Source organism: Cryptomeria japonica, chromosome 3 (genome assembly GCF_030272615.1).
Source record: "Cryptomeria japonica chromosome 3, Sugi_1.0, whole genome shotgun sequence".
Classification (NCBI taxonomy): domain Eukaryota; kingdom Viridiplantae; phylum Streptophyta; class Pinopsida; order Cupressales; family Cupressaceae; genus Cryptomeria; species Cryptomeria japonica.
This window is the reverse complement of record NC_081407.1, coordinates 433,958,230-433,978,596: the sequence shown is the minus strand read 5'-3', so window position 1 is coordinate 433,978,596 and position 20,367 is coordinate 433,958,230. Positions and strand designations below refer to the sequence as shown.

The 20,367-nt window shown below is 37.1% G+C and overlaps 1 protein-coding gene across 1 annotated transcript in view; it reads right to left on the bottom strand.

The window, feature by feature from the left end:
• Positions 1-20,367, bottom strand: part of LOC131068487 (probable cadmium/zinc-transporting ATPase HMA1, chloroplastic) — a 158,063-nt gene that overhangs the window by 43,694 nt on the left and 94,002 nt on the right. The window contains exon 10 of the mRNA XM_058003671.2: positions 417-633. Within this exon, the coding sequence (XP_057859654.2) occupies positions 417-633 (217 nt within the window). The remainder of the gene's footprint in view (positions 1-416; positions 634-20,367) is intronic.

Genomic DNA, 20,367 nt, shown 5'->3' with positions numbered 1-20,367 from the left:
AGTGGAGATTTTGCAGATGTGGCATTGGATGCATGGAGTTTGGTCAGTGATGTGACTTGTCTGACATTCATGAAGAACGTAACCCATGCCCTCAAAAACCTCCCAAAATGCCCAAAGAGAAGATAAAATTAACACAACTGAACCAAGAGCCTGATGAGATTCTATAAAACTGTCTGCTTGAATAGAATTAATATGAAGCATAGATATGATTTGTGAAACTTGAACATTAAAAGGTCATGATAACAAATTAAAATAAATGAGAAGTGGACAGAAACACAAAGAAGTCACGAATGGTTAACCATGATGACCCTTTCCAACACAAACTAAATGAATGCATATAAAGAAATGAACAAATTTCTCTGCCATTACTTAAGTCAATACAAAATTAGGAGCTTTTACTCAAAATTCTTACTCACCAGCATCCTGCGAGAGAATTCTCGCTTTATAGAGTTTATCTTCAGGCTTTAAACCAAAATGGACTTCATCGATACCAACAACCTTAGCAACACGCCATGCACTTGATTCATGATCTCCAGTCAGCATCATTAAATTGATGCCAGCCTTTTTTTTTAAAGTAGATACAACATCTGCAGCTCCAGGACGAAGTTTATCTTCAAAATGAAAAAGTGTTACCTGGAAAATTTCATTTTCAAAGTGGATTACTACTTATAAAACCCCCTTTTCCTATGATATAAGATTTTTCTATGCAACTGATAAAACAGTTAAAAAGCATTATGTCATAATGCTAACCATTGAAATTTTTAAACAATAACATGTTATTTCAAAATCACTCCCTTCGTATTCTCATAAAATATGCATCATATTATAAAAAATCTCTTCAATTGGTCATAATAATTCTTCAAAGTTGACACCAAGACCAAATAGAATTTACTACAAATCAGTATTAAAGCCATCATAGATAATTTCTAAAACTAAAATATCAGGAAAACAAATTCTGTGGTAAAAGCAGATTGTTTCTCTAGCCTTGACTTTCTGAGTGGATCTGTACAGAGAAAGAATCTCTTTTTTTAGTGCAAGTTGATAAGGACAAAAATTGGATGGTTTCCTAAATAATATTGCTCGGATGTCCGAGCAATATAAGCCCGTTTCATTGTGAGATTATTTTACACGATCATGACTATAAGGATTGCTGATGGATTGCAGCTACCCTTATAATAATATCTAATCTGTCCAAGCAAGATATTTTTTTTCTGTTTTTTTCTCTTGCGTTTTTTTTTAAGCAAATAAGGGGGAAATGTCTAACTATTCTCAGAGCAATTGAGGAGGATTGCCTACCCACAAGCTCCATTTCAGAGATATTTCCTATTGAAATCCGGTTATCAGCATCCCAATTGCTAGTTTTGTTTGTTAAAGAATATCAAAGGGCATAAACAACAGTAAATAGCAAGTCAAATTAGCCAACTTAAACTTCTGGTGAAAACAGCAGTGTTAAGTCAAATCAGAAAGAATTCTAGTCAACACAGCATATTTTTGGTCAAACAAAAGTCCTTGCTCAAAATAACAATAAATAGAATCAAGTGAGAACTTGGGATCTATGTTCCACCAAGTTTCCAGGACAGGGATGGCGGGACGTGTTTCCGGTACGGGGGTGCTTTTGAGCCATTTTTAAGGGGACGGCTGTTAAAAAAATAGGGAAACTTTTAAAAATATAGAGAAATTTCAAATATGCCTATCATAACATTGATAAAGCATTCATCAAAGACATTCTAGAAAATTAATACAGAGCATTAGACTTGAATTGAGATTTCACTTGAGAATCGACAAACAAATTAACAAAATTCAAATACTCATTGTCAATATGCATACATATTATATTAGAATTATAACAAAAATGACCAAAGGCTCCAAGTATCAACTATGGAAGGACATAAACTGTAAACAATAAATATAGATGTCCATAATCAGTTACCCATAATAATGAAATGAAGGAGCAAATACAATGCAAGGAAAACCAATTTCAAAACAAAGTATTGAAGGAGAAGCAAGGCAAGGTAGGACGAATTTCATCGAGGATCAGATCAGAAGTAATTAAAGGAGGTCATTTCTGAAAGGAAATGACCAGTTGTTAATATACAGATCTGAGCAATTTCTTCATTATTTTGAGCATTTTCCAGATCTGAGACAGCAATTCCATAAGAAATCCAGGTTTAGAAGTTTGATTTCCAGACTATGGAAGGGTTTATGAAGCAATTTTTATAAATTATTTATGTTGTTATTGATATTGTTTCACAACTTTCCATAGAAGATTGATCATCATGAAAATTCTTTTAAGGTTCTTCAAAACAAATTAGGAATGCAAAGTTGAACTTTCATTTGATTATCATAATCTTCTTGCATTTTACTAACCTAGGGTTTCATTCACAATTATGATCTTTTTCAGGATTGATGCAAGGAATGATGAATGGGATGATGGTGAACGATGGAGTAAGATGAAGATATCTCAACACATGAAGATGTCAAGGTCTAAGAAATGCAAGGGAGCGAAATGCTCTAAGATAAAGGACTTAACAAGATTGATGGAAGACAACATCAAGATATTCAAAGAAGTTGACAAAGAAGATCATTACAACATGGAGGATACAACTATGACAAAGAGGATGATGTTGAGTACCAAGAGATATTGCCGGAGATGAAGCAACTTCTTTATGATGATATAGAAGTGGAGTTGAAACAAAGATGGAGGAAGAAGAAACTTTGCAAAACATATAAGCTGAGGTGGCATCTACTCATCTCCACCAATGATAATTCAAGGTCAACATGTCCAGATTCATCGAACCTGACTCCTACAAAGAAGGAAATGGACACATTGAATTACATTTTAATATGATGTTACAACTCATTTTCTCATTTGTCCTTTTCCTCAAAAGGATATATATTCAAGGACGTAATTTTCTCAGTGGATGGCATTAAATGTAATTTTCTCATTGGACATTTAATATGATGTTACAACTCATTTTCTCATTTGTCCTTTTCCTCAAAAGGATATATATTCGAGGACATGTAATTTTCTCATTGGATAGCATTAACTATATGAGGTGGTAGTTATAACCAACTCCACTTAGGTTTTCATTGAATTATCTTGGCCATTGATTTAGAATCAATTTTAGGCCCTTAATTTGTAATGGGAAGTCTATAAAAGGCTTGGCCTTTTCATTTGTAAAGGTTAATAGTTCTTTAGGAAGTGGTTAGAAGTAGTAGGAGGAGATTAGAAATTGTTGCCAAGACTATGCTGGAATAAATACATAATTTTCATTGAAGATATGGTGGACCTTTGTGTGTTGTTTCAGCATTTTGCATGTTTTCTACTTCTCAAGTTTTACTTATAATTGATTGATTTTAATGGTGAAATGTAAAGTTATTCAATAAAATTTCGGTTCATACCATTTGTAATTTGTTGATTGCAAATTGCCGTGTATAGTTAGTTTGAACCTTATTTAGCAATAGTTCAATTGTGGATGTTCATTTGGATTGTGCCAGTATTCGGTATTTGGATGAATGTTTTACAATATGAAAATATTTCACTACCTTTGGAGATTGCATCAATTTTGTGAAGTTGTTTCCTCATGGCAAAGCAAAGCTTGATTTAAGGAATTTGTCTATCTAAGCACTATCCATTATCATCATTGTTCATTGATCTTAGATTAGAGTCTCTAACCCTTATCCTTTTGATCTTTGTTTGGTACAAGTTTAAGTTAGTTTAGGAAGAAAGCATCACCTAAATTACTATATCGAATGTTCAAGTACCAATTGCTTTGTAGAAGTGAAAAGCGTAAGTCCCTTTGTGAGAACAACAAATCACATCATTTCACTGAGCCTATCCATTGCAACAAGAAGACCTGACAATAAGAACCTTAAATTAACCTTATTTGATCATATCTTTAGTATTTGAGGCTTCCTTCTTCAAGAGTATAGAATACTTAGTATTTTATTCTGTGTTTGAGAGTGTCACAAAACACACGTCAACAGATTAAACCTACAATATCTAACAAATGTGTACACTCTCTAGCTAAAAGTAAAGATTAAAAGTTGAGAGTTTAACAAAAGAACTAGATCAACAACGCATAGGTTATGTTGAGTTGAATGCAGATATTTGAATACAAGGCCACATATCTCAATCAGTAATTATTGTAGTACTATTGCTACAAGTAAATATCAAGCAATATTCAATCACAATCACAAGTTTATGAATAATGGAATTGGGAAGCAATTATTAGAATATTTAATTATATTTTAGTCACCTATATTTAGTTCCTTGTTTAATGGTCATTTAGCTTTTTAGTTAATTAGCTTTTAAGCTTTATTTAGCATTTAGCTTTTTCTTTTTAATTAATTAGCTTTTAAGCTTAATTTAGCTTTTAGCTCTTTAATCTTTTACTTTAACGTTATGTTCTAATTATAGAACATCGTCTTGTAACCTCTATATATACGTGTGTATATCGTTCAATGTAATCATCCAATTATTGAATCATTCATTCAATTTATTTTTCATGGTATCAGAGCATGGAAATTAAAAATTTAGAAAAATTTTATTATTAAAATTTTTCGAAGTTTTTTTTGAAGAGATTTTTTTCTCTTCTTGGGCAGTTTTTTTTTTTTTTGCAGGTTGACAATTTTCCTAGGGTTTCTGCAATTTTCGACTAGGGTTTTGACCCTTATGTTCAAGTCGAAATTTTATTTTGGTTGTAGATTCTTGGTGGGTTTTTCGAGAGCTCAACTGGATCGTTGTCAGATTTTTCTGGGTGCATCATTTTCTGTGCCTCGATTTTTAAGCCGTCGAATCTGCATTCTATTTTCAGATTCTTGGTGGGTTTTTCGAGAGCTTTTCTGGGTTGGTCTCAAATTTTTCTGGGTGCCTCGTTTTCCATGCCTCGATTTTTGTGCCAGCAAATTTGCCTTGGAATTTAAAAACAGTTCACAATTTCTGCTATTTCTGTGGACATTGCGATTTTTGCTTTTTTTTGGGCACCATTTATGCTGTTTTAAGTGTGCAGAAAATTTTAATTTTTTGGGTTTCTTCCAAACCTTGAAATTCGTGCTAGAATTCTCCTATAGAGTTTCAGTTTTTTCAGCAGCGGTTTCTATTCTGATTTTTTTTAAACTCAGATTCTTCTGTCTCTTGCTTTCACTTAGTTGACCTCAATCAACCTCAATTTCCGTGATGGCATCATTAACCAACATCATGTTGGAACACAGTCAGAAGTTCAACGGCCGCAACTACAACACCTGGAAATAGCATATGCTTACCATCTTTGAGTATCGTTGCCTTGATCAGCTTGTTTCGGGCAAGGAATCTCGTCCTACAACAGCAGGTGATGATCAAGACAAACATGATGTGAAGAATCGAGAGGCTCTCATGCTTATCAAACTCTCCGTCACAGATGATCAACTCCCACAAGTGCCTTTAGGTAAAACAGCAAAAGAGATCTGGGATCTTTTGAAGGATCTTCATGAAACGTCCGACAAGAGCCGAGCTTTCTTTCTGAAGAATATGTTGTTTTCTATCATGATGGATGAGAACTCATCTATCCAAGCACATCTTACGAAGATCAAGGACATCCGTGATCAGTTAGAAGCTATAGGCCGAACCATGGTGGAAGAGGATATGGTAGTGATCACGCTGAAAAGCCTTCCCAGATCCTACAAGCATTTCATTGATATGCTCAATATCTCCTCTACTAGTGTTGATTTGAAGTTACCTAATCTTTGCAACAAGCTGCTCCAACAGGATCGATGGAAGCAGCAGTTTGGAAGCGGCGCTAGTTCATCCACTGAACAGGCTTTCACAACCTCAGCTTCGCATAAGTACAAGGGTAAAGCTTCGTCCTTCCAACAGAAAGGACAAGGTCAAGGTCAACCTCAGCAGTCTTCCAAAAAGAAGAGCTTACAGTGTTCCTATTGTCATATATATGGCCATTTGGTGAAAGATTGCCGGAAATTGATAGCATCCCAACAATCCAAACAAGGAGGGTCCAAGCAGAAAGCCAATTCTGCCATGCATCCTGATCAGAAGGAATCTTCCTTCTATGCGTTCATGGCCCAACCCTCCTCTGATGATGTTCAATCATCAGCCTGGTACATTGACTCTGGAGCCTCTCGACATTTCACACATCGTCGGGATTGGTTTACAGAGTACATGCCTTTCACTGATTCAGTGATCTTTGGTGGAGGTGAAGAGTATACTGTTGTCGGCAAGGGCAATGTTCAGATTTCATCTGGTGGGAGGGATTTAATATTCCTCAATGTATACTTTGTACCTGGTATGAAGCTCAATCTACTGTCAGTCAGTCAGATTATGCAGCATTCACCACAGTTGGATGTCGTCTTCGGGTTGCACAAGTGCAGCATTGTTGACAGGGAGACTCGTACTACAGTTGCAGTTGGTATTGAGGATCATGGTCTTTATAGACTTGTTGATTCTACTAGTTCTCAGGAGCTCGCCATGGCAGCTAGGAGTACTTCCATCAGCACTCTTTGGCATTAGCGATATGGGCATCTCAATGTCCACTATCTCTCTCAGTTGGTTCGAGAGGATCTAGTCGTAGGATTACCTGAGATTCAAACTCAGAATCATGGAGTTTGCGGAGCGTGTCAAGCTGGAAAGCAGCATCGGACTCCGTTTTCAGATGGAGACGCTTGGAGAGCATCCAAGGTCTTGCAACTCGTTCATGCAGACATTTGTGGTCCCATGAACACTCCATCAGTCACTGGATGTAGGTATTTTCTATTATTTGTTGATGATTTCAGCAGACGCATGTGGGTTTATTTTCTTAAGCGGAAATCAGAGGTGTTCACCATGTTTCCAACATTTAAGGCCTTAGTGGAAAAAGAGTCTAGCTGTCAGATAGTCACTCTTCGGTCCGACAATGGAGGGGAATTTTGTTCTACAGAGTTCACCAACTTTTGTGCATCACATGGCATTAAGCATCAGCTTTCCACACCTTACACCCCACAGCAGAACGGTGTTGTTGAGCGCAGAAACCATACAGTCACTGAGATGGCTCGGTCTATGTTGGAGCATAGAAATGTTCCAAAACACTTTTGGGCAGAAGCGGTCTTCACTGCAGTCTACCTTCTGAACCGGTCTCCCACAAAGGCCATTAAGAAGATGACTCCGGAGGAAGCTTGGTCTGGCAAGAAGCCCAAAATCAGTCATTTGAAAGTTTTTGGCTCTACAGCTTATGTTTGGATTCCAGATGCCACGCACACCAAACTGGATCCAAAGAGTCAGAAATTGATGTTCATCGGCTACAGTGACAACCACAAGGCATATCGGCTGGTTGATATAGACACTAATCACCTCATATTCAGTCAAGATGTAGTATTTGATGAAGAAAGAGGGCCTTTTCAGCCTTCCTCTCCTGATTTGAGCACTGAGGATCACCCTCCAAAGGCTGTAAGTATGGGTGTTCGTCTTCCCTTAGCTCCACTTGATGGGAGGGATTTAGTTGACTCTGAAGTTGTGGGGTTTCCCAGGCATGACATTGCACCCCCTGACTTTCCTCAAGATCTTCTCGATCCACATCTAGAGGAGCTTGCTCCAGATATTCCAAGCACTCTTCATCCTGCAGCAGATGTTGGTACTTCTACTCTCCGGCCTAAGTGGTGGGCCAAGACCATTGGTGATCTTCATGATGATGAGCTCATTGAGGGTAGATCCGTTAGAGGTAAGAGCCAACAACACACAGTTAATTTTGCTCTTATGGCCAACATTCACAATATTTATGAGCCTCAAACATATACAGAGGCTAAAGGTGTACCTGAATGGGAAAAGGCTATGGCAGCGAAGCAACATAGTCTTCTGAAAAACAACACTTGGGTATTGTCTGATCTTCCTCCAGGAAAGAAGCCCATTGGCTACAAATGGGTGTTTAAAGTCAAGTATAAAGTTGATGGAATGATAAGTACAAGGCTCGGTTGGTGGCAAAAGGGTTTTCACAGAAGGAGGGCATCGACTATGAAGAGACATTTGCTCCCACAGCCAAGATGAGTACCATTAGGCTTGTCCTCGCTCTCTCAGCTCAATTTGGATGGAAAGTCCATCAAATGGACGTCAAGAGTGCCTTTCTCAATGGTGATTTGCAAGAAGAAGGCTACATGACGCAGCCTCCAGGTTTCAAGGTTGCCGGTAAGGAACACCAAGTATGTAGACTAGTCAAAGCACTCTATGGCCTCAAACAGGGTCCTCGTGCATGGTACATCAAAATTGATAAGTACTTGATTGATCAAGGCTTTCAGAGGAGTCCTTCAGATCCCAATTTGTATGTCAAACATACTAGTGATGATATTCTATTTCTAGTAGTCTATGTTGATGATCTCATCATTACTAGCAATGCAGCACATCTGATCATGCAGGTCAAACAGAATTTCTGTCAACATTTTGATATGACAAATTTGGGACTTCTCCATTATTGTCTCGGTGTAGAGGTTTGGCAGACTGATAGCCACATATTCATTTCTCAGTCAAAGTATGCCAAGAGCCTACTAGATAAGTTTCGAATGCAAGATTGTAAACTTGCATCTACACCTATGGAGATAGGGCTCAAATTATCAGCCAAATCAGATTCACCTATAGTGGATGAGTCTTCATTCAGGCAACCCTTGGGCAGCCTCATCTATCTCACCGCCACTAGACCTGACATTAGTTATGCTGTGAGCTATATTTCTCGCTTCATGTCAGCTCCAAAAGTTGAACATTGGGTTGCAGCGAAGCGTGTGCTTAGATATGTGAAGGGCACTCCTGATTTTGGCATTCTGTACAGTAGAAGCAAAGATCCTAGGCTGGTTGGTTTTACAGACTCAGATTGGGCAGGTTGTGTTGATGACAGAAAGTCAACTTCTGGGTATGTTTTCAGCTTGGGTACAGGTGCAATCACATGGACCAACAAGAAGCAACAGGCAATAGCTCTTTCCTCGACCGAAGCAGAGTATCGGGGAACTGTTAAGGCAGCGTGTGAAGCAATTTGGCTACGTAGGATGCTTGCAGACATGCAAATGTCTCAACCAAGACCTACTCCCTTGTTTTGTGATAATCAAGGGGTTCTAAAATTAGCCAAAAATCCAGTCTTCCATGAACAGACAAAGCATGTGGAGCTTCATTGTCATTTCATCCACCAGCATGTTGAAGATGGATCAGTGATACTGCAGTACATTCCTACAGAAGATCAAACTGCAGATATCCTCACCAAGTCCTTGAGCCCGGCAAAGTTTCTCAAATTTAGAGGGCAGCTTGGTGTGATAGATAGCATGACCATTAAGGGAGGGTATTAGAATATTTAATTATATTTTAGTCACCTATATTTAGTTCCTTGTTTAATGGTCATTTAGCTTTTTAGTTAATTAGCTTTTAAGCTTTATTTAGCATTTAGCTTTTTCTTTTTAATTAATTAGCTTTTAGCTCTTTAATCTTTTACTTTAACGTTATGTTCTAATTATAGAACATCGTCTTATAACCTCTATATATATGTGTATATCGTTCAATGTAATCATCCAATTATTGAATCATTCATTCAATTTATTTTTCAGCAATGAGCATCCTATTATTGACTCGAGGAATATATACAATGAAAAATGTTGGCTTGAAAAGGGAATAGACCAACCACCAATGAGTTGTTAGGTTAACAATAATTATAATGGTTATTATTTATTGCAATGTAGTATGATATTTAATAACAATTCTCCCTCTTATTACATCATTTTCTCAAGAGCGAAAATCCAGAAGTTTTGAAAAAACTTGAACTTCACTATTGCAAGAGAATTGGTAAAGATGTTAGCATGTTGCTCAAAGTTAAACATGTTGTTGCATATACTCACAAAGGTAGAGGCATTGAACCTCAATGTGTTTGGTGCACTCATGAAAAACAAGATTACAAACAAGCTTCAACACTCCTTGATTGTTGCAAAACAAAACTATAGGATGCCCGTTCTTGCCAAGATGTTACACAACCGTATCTTCTTGCAAACAGCTCCATAGGTGGTAAGATATTCTGCTTTTATCAACAAGCAAGCAACAGTGGTTTTCTTTTTACTCCCTGATGATATTAGGAAGATCTCAAAAAAAACAAAGCTTGAAGTAAAGTTCTCATCCAAAGAACTTGCATAGTCCACACCAACGTATCCAATCAAAGGTAAATGTGGATTTATTTATATTCTAGGCCATACTCCATTGTACAATAGATGTATCTCAAAACTCATTTTGATTCCTTCTAGTGTGAAACCTTAGGTTCCTAGTACCTATATAAACCTCAAAATCTAGCATTTGTTACTATTCTGGTCTCTCCACCAATTGTTCAAATGAAGTTTATACTGAAATGTTGGTGCAATCTGAGAAACAGCGGTTTCATCATCTCCCTGGTTCGAGTATTCTTCTGGGTATATTGAAAATAGACATGGTGTTTTACCAGGATCATCTGTCACTATTGGGTAGAATTATTGTATAGCATTTGTGATTATGTTGTCTAAGTGTTTAGTGTGGTTTTCCCTTGCAATTCATGGTGTAAAGCTTTGGTGATAAAACCTTCCACATGGTGGCGTGAGAATGTATTATTATTATGAGCAATAAAATATTGGCATGGAAAACTTTAGGAATTGCATAGGAGTTTAATCATCAACATATTGGGCCAATAGCACTTTGGAGAGTCATGAGGAATAGCGTGGAATATATCAGGCATGGTCTTGGCATTATATTTGGTTGCTGGAATGGCATTCAGATCAGTGGGAAGGAACCATGAGAGTTAGGCAACTATTTGATTAAATATTCAAATCGCAAATCCTACACAAGTGGCATGGACACTCTATATCAGCCATGGGCATTCTTCATCAATACGATTTCTTTAATGGTGGACTCTATTCTTGTCATCTAAACTTCTGCAACTGAAAGCTTGGATTGTTAACAAAACTTATTTGCCTTCCAGCATAATCTTGTATGTGATAGCACTGTATAAGGTCAGAAAGAATCTTATAAACTTCTGAAACTTTCTGAATATCATTTGCAAAATAAGATTCACATTGCTTGCAGCATATTGTTGAATTATCAATGTTGTATTGTTGTTACTGAAGGATTTGTTTATAATTATGATGTATTTCAGGCTTAGTATCCTTGCAAACTAAATGTATAAACCAGAAAATCACAATTACCTACATTATCAGAAGATTACCAATTGTTTAATGATATGAACATGGGAAAAATGACACAATTTCACTGAAAGCCTCAAAGGGATTTTTATGTTAGCCTTGGTGTGGCCTTCCATCTCATAGTTTGCAAACCATCTCGTCTCTTTGTTGGTCTCACCTTTGGGTATCTTCATCATTGGTAGCAAATCTCTTCTTAGATTTTGAACCATTCCTTGTTCACCAAAGTTGCTTGCATCTAAGCCGTCATCCTCTTCATTCCTTCTTTAAGAGTGTGAAGGCATTTTTTTTTCGCTCTCAATGTCCATCGCCTTATTGTTTTTGTTTTTCTTTTATCAGCAAGTTTCAGAATTTTTAGCCAGGCCCGAGTCTAGAAGAGATCACAAGGGGTACCTCCTCCCCAATCAGCATATTAGACTAAGAAGCCAAAATGGAAGTCCAAGAGCCAGCATTTCAAATTCCAACACTAGATGTCACTTTGGGGATTCAAACATGGATCTCCATCTTGTAAACCCTATAGCTTTGCCACTAGAGCACAACCCCATTGACAATGTCCATTGCCCTATTGTATGCATCTTTATACAAAGATGTTGGCACAACTTTCATTTTACTTTGTAATGAAGGTCACAACCTTTAAAAAAAAACATTTCTTCAATCCATCTACCAATTGTTTATCCAATTTCCCACGAAATTCTTTGAGCCTAGATTGTATGCTTACACATTCTCATGCTTCTCTTGTCTAGTATTCTATATTTCAACAACAATTTCATTGCCATCTTGAAGAAGTCGGAATTCTTTTTGTAAGCCTTGTCATAACTTTCATCATAGACATCTATCAATTACTTTGATGTTTGTGAGCCAATCAATTGCTATTATTCTAAGGGTGGTTGATAATGAACATAGCCAATAATTTTGATCAATTTTCCCATTGCCAATACAAATAATCAAACATGTCTTGCAATGCCATACAGGATCCTTAGATCCATTGTCGGTCAATATAGGCAAATTTTTCCTTTCCACACTTGGACTAGCTAGTGGAGTTACCACCGATAATTATCCTTGATGCAACTGTAGTGACTGGAACTTTCTCCTCAAGAAGTTCTAATTTGGACTTTCCTTTGCTCCCTTAACATGCTCAAACATATCATAATCATCATCCTTTCTATAGACTTGGGGTGATTTGTACATTATTGCCATTGCCCTAAAGCTTTCTTCTCTCCAATCCATTTCTTCGAATGGCAGATTGGCTCACTACCAAGGGTATTAACTATTACATTATTATGCTTCTCTTTATGCTCCTATGAAAAAAGTACTTAGACTCTCCTTAAAATGAAAACTTTCCTCTTTTGCAACCTCCAACCTAACTTGGTTAGAGAGATTTGTAGTTCCTTCTTTGGGATGAGGAAGTTGCCTAGAAACTTCAACCCACTAATCTTTCGTAAGTCATTTCTTTGAAGTGAGTTGGATGTGTAAATTCCTTTATTCGCAACTATGAATTTGACTTGCACTTCTACTTCAGCACTAAAAATAGTCTAATGGATTTCTACAATCAATTACCTCCCATGGTAGCTTCCCTCATTCTTGTTGTTCCGCAAATTGGGGGATCATTTGGTTTCATGGTCCACCCCCCAACCACATTGTGATTTTCCAACTTGTTTGGACTTAATGGCATTAATTTCATTAGTCTGAAGTGCAGTTGTTAATAGGTATTTTTTACCAATTTGATTCTATTAAAATCTAACACAATGGCGCTAAATGTTTACTACTAAACTATTGCATTACCAGCTGCAATTTCAATACAATATGATAGTAAATACCAATTGATTGCACATAAAAAATTGTGATTGTTTTATTCCAAGGGTAACACTTGTAGAATAGGCAGAACTATCCACAAAATCAGACAGCTTTAATTAACTAGATGTTGTGACGTTTTCACACATCGCCCCATTGCAAATGGGGACCCATGTTTTTTGCTCGTTTTGCTCGTTTTCGCTTTGCTTTTCTAGGGTTTTGTTAGTTTGTTAGTTGTCTGGATTTAGGGTCAAGCCTTAGGGTTCTAATTACCGTCTTTTCGGACCAAAATCCAGTCAGTTTTGAGAGCTTTTTGATTTTCCTTTTCTAGGATGCAAATTTTGAATGCAATGAATTCGCCAGAATGGTCTAATTTTCAATTGGAATGTTGATGCAGAGCTTAAATTTGTCTAAGTATTGAAAGTGAAATGTGAATTTTTGTCCGATTGAATATTTTGACCAAATTTTGACCTTCTTTGATATTTGATCCTGGGCATTGGAAATGATTTGTTTTCGCCTTGTGAAGTGTTAAAATGTGTAAAATCATGTTATTTTGGCCTGTAGGAGCAAAATCGCTCCTGTCCCTTAGTGAAGGACGGGAGCTCGTTTTCAAATATTTTACTATTCCTGCAGAGTCAAGATGAATTACGAATTGGAAGTGATGGAGAACGGCGATATCTTTCCATTGAATATAAATTGAAGATTTTCATGAGCACAGAAATGCCTCCAGGAGGAAAATCGCTCCTGTCCCTCAGTGAAGGACCGGAGCTACAAATCAAATTTCGCCTTGTCCTTGCAAGATTTTGATGACATGATAATTTGAAGAGGTCTAAAGGAAGATGCTTTGCCAAATGAATATAATTTGAGATGCAAAAATGAAGGAGAATGACCTAGAATGCTAAAATCGCTCCTGTCCCTCTCCAAGGGACCAGGGCGAGGTACCTTGTAGCTCTCGTCCCTCTCCCAAGGACCAGAGCGATTTCCTTCATTAGGCAAGATCCGAGCTAAAATCAAGACAAGTGTACGTTCAAAAGCAAGGAAGAACAGGAGATGAACGCGTTGAATATAAATTGAAGATTTTTTTAGACGTCCACAAGAGTGCTAAGACCCAGTTCGCTCCTGTCCCTCAGGAAGGGACCAGAGCGATTTTTGTTGTAATTGATTTTTTGGCCAAGTTGCAGACAATGTCAGGGCATGGACGAATGGAGTAGAGCATGACGAGTCCGTTGAATATAAACTTGGAACCTGGCAAAGTAAAAATAAAGGCCATAAAGGGAGGATCGCTCCTGTCCCTCTCCAAGGGACCAGGGCGATACAATGGTGATGATACTTCCTATGCAAGTTCAAGGTCGTTCCTCCAAAGTTCAAGGTCAATCCAAGTCAAGACAAGGACCAGGGCGATGAACATCCAAAAGGGACCCATGAACGCACACAAGGCAATCAAATTCGAAGGACCATCAAAATGATCAATGTTGAACGTGGAGATGAAGGAGTTGGACGTAAAAAAAATGCAAAAATCAAGACAAAATCATGGATCGCTCCTGTCCCTCTCCAAGGGACTAGGGCGATGAGGTACGTCCCTTCCATTTTCATATTTTTGGGCGCTAAACAAACATTTTTGAATTTATTTAAATGCTAAAATTCGATAAGTTTTGAAAATTCAATTAAATGGCATTTAAATATTGCGCTTGATATTAATTAAATTATTTTGCCTTGTAAAAAATCGAATTTGTTAATTTAAATGACAAAGGCATTTAATTAATTATTTATTAATTAATAGAAAATCAAAAGGAGCGCTTGGTATTTTATTGGTTTATAAAAGTCGGCCTTGTTATTTATTAAAAAATCGTTTAATTTGCTTTATTTTCACAAAGTCGGCCTTAAGGTAAGTATGAGGTGAGCGCTATAAAGGGAGGGTGAGAATCTTCATTTTCACATCACCATTTTATCATTCAAATGCGATCAAAGGGAGAAGTGCGAGTGTGTTTGAAGGAGCGAATTTTATTTCAAAGCAAGGTGGTGCGAACTTGAAGTTTCCATTTGAGCGAAGTTGATAAGAGGAACGTTCTTTTGAAGATCACATCAAGACCATCTTATTTCAAATTTTGCCTAGGCGAATTCCTTTATTTTGCATTCTAGAGTTAGCTCTCTCCTGAGGTATGGCGATATTGGTTTTATTGTCTTGATTTTGAATTGTTCATCGTCATTGCCTTAATTTTTGAATTTTGGAATTTTGTTTTGCCTTAGCTCAGTCTTTTTTAGGAAATGATTAATAAGGGACTTATCATTAGCCTCGGATTGTAATGTCCCCTTTTGAGAGGACACTAAATCTTGCCCATTATACTTGTAGAATTATTGCAGGTTATGTATTTTCAGTCTGCTGTGGTAATTTGGACAGATTCAATTCGATGTTGTTTCCCTCTTTGAAAGCTGAACGCTGCTCTCTTGGGTGAGTGCAATTGCTGAATGGATTGATCAGTTGACTGCTGAAGATTCTTTGCTTTCTTAGGAGAATTGATGTTAATTGTATTGATTTCCTCCATTGATTGATAAGTCCCCTTCAATGCTTGGAATGAATTCTCCTTTATACTTTATTGGTGGAAGGGTCACCACCTTTCATAAGAATTGAGTCACCACTTTTCATTCTTGCCCTTGAGAATAATATATTATTTCGCAAATTGATCTCCCCTTTTTTATCTCCTCCTCAAATGAAAACTTCTCCCTTCTATATCCCCCAATGTGAGGGAGAGTCACACCTCTTCATAATGGTCACAACCTTTCACAATTACCACCATTTGAAAGGGTCACAACCCTTCATTATTGCTGCCCCTTTGAAAGAGTCACTTCCTTATCTTCTTCCCATTAATGCTTCTTTGATTCCTTTGCTCCCTTTCTTTCTTCCTTCATCCCCTTTTCTCTCCAAATGAAGTTCTCTTCTCTCCCTTTTATCTCATGTTTAAGGGAGTCATAAGTTTTAATTTCATGCCTTTTGACCATTCATTAAACTTAACTAAATTTTGATTATATTAAATTTTATTTTTTCTTTTATATTTTAATTTATTATTATTATTTATTAATAAATCTTATTTCAACAAGGGGTCATTACAGTCCGCCTTTCCCAAAATTGCTTGTCCTCAAGCAATGTAGGTTTCTAAGAACCAAATAACTCAACCCTTGGAGATTGGCATTTCTTTTTTAATTTGGTTAACCCAGCACTTGCACCATACTATGGATATCTCTTTGTGTTATAACATGGGTGATCTTAACGTATATTAAGATGAGGATTAGAAGCATGGCACATATCTATTACACTAAATAAATTCTTATATTTTTGGTTTACTCTTGTTATTCTCATATTCTAGATCAACCCAAGGCAATAAACATAGAGATTCATGGAATAGATATGCTGGGAACGCATTAGGCCTGAACTAAACACAAAGCATACACATAAAAACATGAAGCATACACATGAAAACACAAAGCATACACATGAATATATGTAGACATGGTGAACAGGCAAATTACAATAAACATTATGACTAGCTAATCAACCTATAACCAATCATTGCTTAGTTCGGTAGGAACTCAAAAAGGCACCAATAAACTGCCCAACACAACTAAGCTCGAGAGCACACAATATCCAAGTCATGGCCATTTGCATCACATCCCACAAGTAGCAAGAACATCCAACCAGGATCAGATCCATCACTTTGGGTAATCAATTCATCACTTAGCCCACAAGAGGCAAGAATGTCCAACCAAGACCAGATCCATCTCTTGGGGTAATCAATTCATTACTTAGCCGACAAGAGGCAAGAACGTCCAACCAAGACCATACCAATCTCTTGGGGAAATCAATTCATCACTTAGCCCACAAGAGGCAGGAACAACCAAGACCATATCAATCTCTTCGGGTAATCAATTCATATCTTAACCCACAAGAGGCAGGAACGCCCAACGAGGACCAGATCCATCTCTTCGAGTAATCAATTCATATCTTAACCCACAAGAGGCAGGAACGCCCAACTAGAACCAGATCCATCTCTTCGGGTAATCAATTCATCACGCAGCCCACAAGAGGCAGAAACATCCAACAAGGACCAAATCCATCTCTTGGGGTAATCAATTCATCACTCAGCCCACAAGAGGTAGGAACGTCCAACCACAACCAGATCCATCTCTTGAGGTAATCAATTCATCACTGAGCCCACAAGAGGCAAGAACGTCCAACCAAGACCAAATCCATCTCTTGGGGTAATCAGTTCATCACTTAGCCCACAAGAGGCAGGAATGTCCAACCAGGACCAAATCCATCTCTTGGGGTAATTAATTCATCACTTGGCCCACAAGAAGCAAGAACGTCCAACTATGACCAGTTCCATCCCTTGGAGTAATCATTATTCCACAATTCACAATATATCTCTTCCACAAATCTGCTATAGAGTCTTCTATAATCTGATCATAAGACTATCATAAAGTATCCACAATCTCTTATCAAAGGTCTGTTACAAACTCTTAATATACTTCACCTTAGATCTTCATATAATATTCTCTCTTAATCTGGTATATATATTATATACTTGATTATCTTCTTCGCGCAATACACGTATGTTTAACAATCTCTCATACTGTCTTGCCATTGTCATTTAGTTTTTGCCATATTTTTGGACAAAGTTAGTGTATCCCTTCTCATTGATGAGAATACATAATCAATTTATCCTTACCTTGCAGGCTGGCGAGATCATGCTCTGATACCATTTGTAATGTCCCCTGTAGGGAGGACACTAAATCTTGCCCATTATACATGTAGAATTACTGCAGTTAATGTATTTTCAGTCTGCTGTGGTAATTTGGACAGATTCAATTGATGTTGTTTCCATCTTTGAAATCTGAATGCTGCTAACTTGGATGAGTGATATTGCTGAATGGTTTGATCTGTATTTGACTGCTAAAGATTCTTTGCTTTCTTAGGAGAATTGATGTTAATTCTATTGCTTTCCTCAATTGATTGATAAGTCCCCTTCAATGCTTGGAATAAATTATCCTTTATACTTTATTGGTGGAAGGATCACCACCTTTCATAAGAATTGAGTCACCACTTTTGATTGTTGCCCTTGAGAATAACATATTATTCCCCAAATTGATCTCCCCTTTTTATCTCCTCCTCAATTGAAAACTTCTCCCTTTTATATCCTCCAATGTGAGGGAGGGTCACCTCTTCATGATGGTCACAACCTTTCACAATTACCACCATTCGAAAGGGTCACAACCCTTCATCGTTGCTGCCCCTTTAAAAGTGTCACTTCCTTATCTTCTTCCCATTAATGCTTCCTTGATTCCTTTGCTCCCTTTCTTTCTTTCTTCATCCCCTTTTCACTCCAAATGAAGTTCTCTTCTCTCCCTTTTCTATCTCATGTTTGAGGGAGTCACAACTTTTCATTTCATGCCTTTTGACCATTCATTAAACTAAACTAAATTTTAATTATATTAAGTTTTACTTTTATTCTTTTATATTTTAATTTATTATTATTTATTAATAAATCCTATTTCAATGAGGGGACATTACACAGATACATAGATTGCATTGTTAACGATCATGCCTTGAAGACAAGATTTTAGATATTAAGAATGAAACAATAATCTAAACACACAACTGACACCTTCAAGTTGGCTAAAATAGAGACTAGCCATTCAATGTAAAGAAGCATTTGAAACTAACAACAACACACAATTTTAACAATTACACAATCAACCTTAAAATATTTGGTTTGAACAATAGTTTTATGGCATAAGCGTAGTGTCAACTCTCATTAAGAATGTCTTGTGCCCAAGGCACTTATTTATTTTTAAAAAGAATCTCTTTTAAGAATTTGAGAATAATAATCAAATATGCCAAAAATAGATGTTTTAAAGTAAACCCGTGCAAGAGTAGCATAGAAAGTGGAAAGAAGGAATTTAAAGCAAATCAATTCTAAAACCACTAATAAAATAGGCCCTCATCCTCATTGGAAAAAACACTATTAAAATTCATTGCCATAATTAACAATTGCTAAAAATAGCAATTTTCACATGAATGTCCTCGAAATTCTAAAGCAACAAATATATACTCTACAATATGGTGAAACCATATGAAAAAAACTAAAACGCTAGCACCACGAATCTACTAACAACTCCATCAATCCAATTTGACAGTCCCCATGAGAAGCGAGGAAATTTTAGAATTCCAAACCCTAAATCCTTCATAAATAAAAGAAACATAAAACAAATCATCCTCTTGATATATTGGAAACCCTAACTGTCTATTGTTGTGCCTTGCACACACTCCCCGTCGCCGACAGGGTCCCCCTTGTTTCTTTTCCAATTTTCATCTCGCCCAGTGTAGGATTTTGGATTTTTATCTGCCATTTTGGGGTGCAGCAGGTAGTAGTGAACCAATGATCCTACAGGAGAGTAAGCCCGCCCGGTTCCTTAAGTCCGAAGGAGTTCGTAAAAGGTCAGGCATGATCCCGTCCGCGAGGAGAGGATTAAATCAGCCCGTGCAGGGGATGGGGCATTCGTAAGTTCTTAGTCGCAAGGCCAGGGGGTCAATTTGCAAAGAGTCTCGCAATCTGAAATGTTCAAGATTTCTTCCAAGGGAGACTAGTTTTAGCATAAGCCTGAAAATTGGCTAAGTGGGCGAGAATGTCAGTTATCTATGGGCTTGCAAAATGGCCTTTTAGGCTGAATTTGGCGTTAAACTCAACTTTATAAAATCGCCCCCCAATCGAAAAATACCAATATGTAAGGCGTTTTGTAAAGTTTGCAAAAGATTGTTTTGGCCCGAAATTGGGCAAACACATGGAAATCGCAGAATTTTCAAAAGGTGCTTTCAACCCGAAAATCACTAGAGAGGCGTTAAAAATTAAACTTGAAAACTTTTCAAAGTCTGTTTTGGCCCGAAATCACAAGAGGAAAATCATGCAAGTTGAAAGGGCATTGATTTTTTTTAAACTTTCATAAAGTCCTTTCCAATCGAACATCGCGCAATACAAGAAAAGGACAAACTTTAAAAAACTTTGCAAAATAGCCTTCTACCCCGAAAATGACAAGTGAAGAGGAGTTATTTTGCAAAAGGCCCCTCTTGGTCGAAAATCGCAAGTTAGTAGAAAGGCATTTATAATTTATAACATTTTCACTTGGCCGAAAATCGCGAAACTTTAAAACATCTTGCAAAAGGTCCTTTTGACCCGAAAATGATAAAAGGCGTCTTTTTTTAATAACTTTTCAAAAGGTCATTCTAGTTCGAAAATCGCCAAGCATCCAAAATCGAAAAGTGATAAACTTTTCAAAACACCCCTCTTGCCTGAAAATCGCGAAATGTATAAAAGGTGTTTTAAAAAGTTTGCATTTTATGCTTCCAGCCCGAAAATGGGCAGGCAAATGGAAATC